The sequence below is a fragment of the Mandrillus leucophaeus genome, unplaced genomic scaffold (genome assembly GCF_000951045.1).
Source record: "Mandrillus leucophaeus isolate KB7577 unplaced genomic scaffold, Mleu.le_1.0 Scaffold279, whole genome shotgun sequence".
NCBI lineage: Eukaryota > Metazoa > Chordata > Mammalia > Primates > Cercopithecidae > Mandrillus > Mandrillus leucophaeus.
In genome coordinates, this window is record NW_012102909.1 from 1,916,995 (window position 1) to 1,921,008 (window position 4,014).

General features: G+C 39.2%; 1 protein-coding gene across 5 annotated transcripts in view; it reads right to left on the bottom strand.

The window, feature by feature from the left end:
• NFU1 (NFU1 iron-sulfur cluster scaffold) overlaps nt 1-4,014 on the bottom strand; it is a 52,426-nt gene that overhangs the window by 43,757 nt on the left and 4,655 nt on the right. For all 5 annotated transcript variants that reach the window (XM_011985009.1, XM_011985006.1, XM_011985010.1 and 2 more), the window contains exon 2: nt 3,436-3,539. Coding sequence is in view for 3 of the 5 variants with exons in the window: in XM_011985006.1 (XP_011840396.1) it covers nt 3,436-3,539 (104 nt within the window). In the remaining 2 variants the exon portion in view is untranslated. The remainder of the gene's footprint in view (nt 1-3,435; nt 3,540-4,014) is intronic.

Below are 4,014 nucleotides of genomic sequence, written 5' to 3' on the forward strand. Positions count from 1 at the left end.
CCTGTAATCTCAGCACTCTGGGAAGTCAAGGCAGGTGGATCACAAGGTCAGGAGTTTAAAACCAGCCTGGCCAACATGGTGAAAACCCGTCTCTACTATAAATACAAACGTTAGCCAGGCATGGGAGCGTGTGCCTGTAGTCCCAGCTACTTGGGAGGCTGAGGCAGGAGAATCACTTGAACCTGGGAGGTGGAGGTTGCAGTGAACTGAGATTGCGCCATTATACTCCAGCCTGGGTAACAGAGTGAGACTCCGTCTCAGGAAAAAAAAAAAAAAGAAAATGAACCTTCTGAGTAAAAATAAATCCTCCGTCTTACAGCAGTATATTTAAATAGATTGACAATTGTATATAACAATTAAAATTTATTCAGTGCCTGGGCGCGGTGGCTCATGCCTGTAATCCCAGCACTTTGGGAGGCCAAGACAGGCGGATCACCTGAGGTCAGGAGTTCGAGAACAGCCTGGTCAACATGGTAAAACCCTGTCTCTACTAAAAATACAAAAATTAGCCAGGCGTGGTGATGTGCGCCTGTAATCCCAGCTAGCCAGAAGGCTGAGGCAGGAACCCGGGAGGGGGAAGTTGCAATGAGCCATGATCCAGTCACTACACACTCCAGCCTGTGAGACATAGTGAGACTCTGTCTTAAAAAAAAGAAAAAATTATTCAGTGCCTATCATGTGCTGGGCAGGGTGCTAAGCACTTTACATGTATTATATCATTTAATCCTTACATCCTTTCAATGAGGTACTGTTTTTATCTTGTTTTATAATAAGGAGACTAAAGGTCACTCAGCTACTAAGTAACAGAGCCAGGATACAAAGCTGGACAATTTTGTAGGTGCTGACTTTCTTAGCTACCGTACATATTGCTAATCCTTATCTAACATTGCCAAGCATAATAGGAAAATACATTTAAGGTCAGTCTTCCTGTTCTAATTTTCATATCACCTATTTTAGGAGAGAGAATAAAATACCAAAAAGCAACAGTTTTATTTTAAATTTGAAAGAGTTTAAATTTGGCAAAACATATGGTTGGTACAAAAATGCTTTTCTTAGCCATTAGGGAAAAGGTTCTAATTTGACAACTGAGAGTCATTTTTGCACTTTGCCATGCAGTTCCAGCTAGCTGAAGTAAAACCATTTTGTGGATAAAGAAAAAAATTAAAGGTGAACTCCCATACATTTTGCTTAAGTCATTGTCCTAATCAACCAGACAATTCCTAAAAAATGAAAAAATAACCGCAATGTCCAAGTACTTCTTTAAAATATGTATATTTCTAGTAAGACATTCTTCTGAAAATCTATAAGGGAATGATTTTTCAATGACACATTAAAGAAAGGGCTGCCAACACTTTCTGTAAATAATCTTCTAACTCTGGTTCTGAACCAATCATTTCTTGCAGCTTGTATTAATAATTTATTGCTAACCAAAGTCTGCACACAGTACTCTACTAATATTTGAAGAATTAAATCTGGCTTTGGCTGGGTGCATCAGCTCACACCTATAATCCCAGCGCTCTGGGAGGCCAAAGCAGGAGGATCACTTGAGGGCAGAAGTTCGAGACCAGTCTGGGCAACACAGATCCTGTCTCTACAAAAAACTACAAGTTGTGGTGGCATGTGCCTGTAATCCCAGCTATATGGGAGGCTGAGGCAAGAGGATTGCTTGAGCCCAGGCATTAGAGGATGCAGTGAGCCAAGATAAAAAAAAAAAAAAAAAAAATCTGGCTTTATTCTACGCAGTCAATTTGAGAAAACTATACCTGCAGAAAGCAAAATTTTTAGAAATCCTTGAGGGTAAAAACTACAAATGCAAAAAAAAAAAAGTCACTAAGAGCATGTACTCTATACTGTCTAAAGTAGAAAGTATGAAGATGAATGACATAATCACAGAACTTTTTACTTTTGACAAAAAAGGCACACACCACTGTGCCCAGATAATTTTTGTATTTTTTTGTAAAGACAGGGTTTGACCATGTTGCTGAGGCTGATCTCGAACTTCTTGGGCTCAAGGGATCTGCCCACCTCAGCCTCTCAAAGTGTTGCGATTACAGGCATGAGTCACCACGCCAGCCTATTTCTTCCTATTATGCTTGGTACTAATAGGTACCTAAGGAGGTAGACGTAAACTCCCCCAAAATACAGATTAGTGATGCTTAAAGTCAATATCAATGACTAAAATTAATGGGTTTCCTATTTGAAAAGCCTATATGACCACATATTTCAGTCCTACAAAGTTTAGAAGTCCAATTAAAGTGGTTTAATCACGTGAGTTACTCAGTATTTACAATATTTATATCTAAACTATTCTGTGATTCAAGCAGTCAGACAAGTCTGCAGGAAAGTGTTCCTCTTCTGGCCCCTGGCTACTGAAGGGGTAAGGTCTACCCTGATTTAAGTCATGCCCTTAGCCAGAATCAGCCAGAGTATGGCCACCGGAATGTGTTCAAGCTAGCAATGGAAAGGAGAGGCTGAATTTATATGCTTACAGCTCCATAACACATACAGGTATACATTTACATACATGCACACATGCAGACACACATACCCTCTCCCCTTAAAACTTCCCTAACTCTACATTATGGTCATCACACTTCAAATTATTTTCAAATCATATCTATTTCCCAAATTAAAGAAAATCAAGTATGTATCTTGTTAACAGTCAAGATTATTAACAAAACCATAGTAATTAATTTTGACAAAAAAGTTTTTCTTTTTTTTGAATGTAGTGTTCTAAGGTCTGGATAAAAGCTAGAAATTTACTGATTTTAAGGGTATTCTTATCCAAAAAAAGTAAAGCACTAGCTTGAAATACATACAATTCTTTGAAACACAATCCCCATTTGAAACTTCTTTTTGAGACAGGGTCCCACTCTGTCACCCAGGCTGGAGCACAGTGGTGTGATCATGGCTCACTGCAAGCTTGAACTCCTGGGCTAAAGGGATTCTCCCACCTCAGCCTCCCAAGCAGCTGGGACTACAGGTATGCGCCACCATGCCCAGCTAATTTTTTGTATTTTTTGTAGAGATGGGGTTTCGCTGTATTGCCCAGGCTGGTCTCAAACTCCTGGGCTCAAGCAATCAACCTGCCTCAGTCTCTCAAAGAACTGGGATTACAGGCATGAGCCACCACACCCAGTCAGATTTTAACTTCTACAATATTTTCATTTTGGAAATCATTTGTTGAGCAACTCTTGTGTTGCAGCGGAAGTGTTATACAAGATACTGAGATTTCATAGATCTATTGGACAATGTCCTTGCAAATAAATTTTCTACTTAGAAGCCTATAAGAAAAATATGGCTTTTTTTCCTACATTCTTTCTATAGGCTTCTAAATAGAAAATATACAAATTCTCATCTTTTATGATCCACAAAATCCTAACAGAGTTCCATTAGTTTCTGAAACACAATTGCTTTAAAAGAGGTGAATTTTACCTGGGTTACAAAAGGCTGCAGGTAGTGGGAAAAGTGGTCTTTGTACAAACTGATGCAGAGGCTGTTTCTTAATGGTGTATGGATTCTTCAACATATGACAGAACCTATATTTAAAAGCACATAATGAATGACATTTTAAGAGCTCTAATCTTTTAAAATTGGTTTCTACTCCTCATGTATAGACCTATGTAAAATTTAAACATAACCAGCAATAGAAATAATTAGAGAACTGACTTTTCATTTTCCATCTACATTATTTCCACTTACTTAGGCAAGCAATATCTATAAACAATTCAAAATCAGGTAGAGCTTAAATGGAAATTCCTACCCTTGATAACTGGGTGTGCACAGGATAATATAAAATCCAGGTATAAGAAATAGAATTGGGCCGGGTGCAGCGGCTCACACCTGTAATCCCAGCACTTTGGGAGGCCGAGGCAGGTGGATCACCTGAGGTCGGGAGTTCAAGACCAGCCTGACCAACATGGAGAAACCTCATCTCTACTAAAAATACAAAATTAGCTGGGCATGCTGACACATGCCTGTAATCCCAGCTACTCGGGAGGCTGAGGCAGGAGA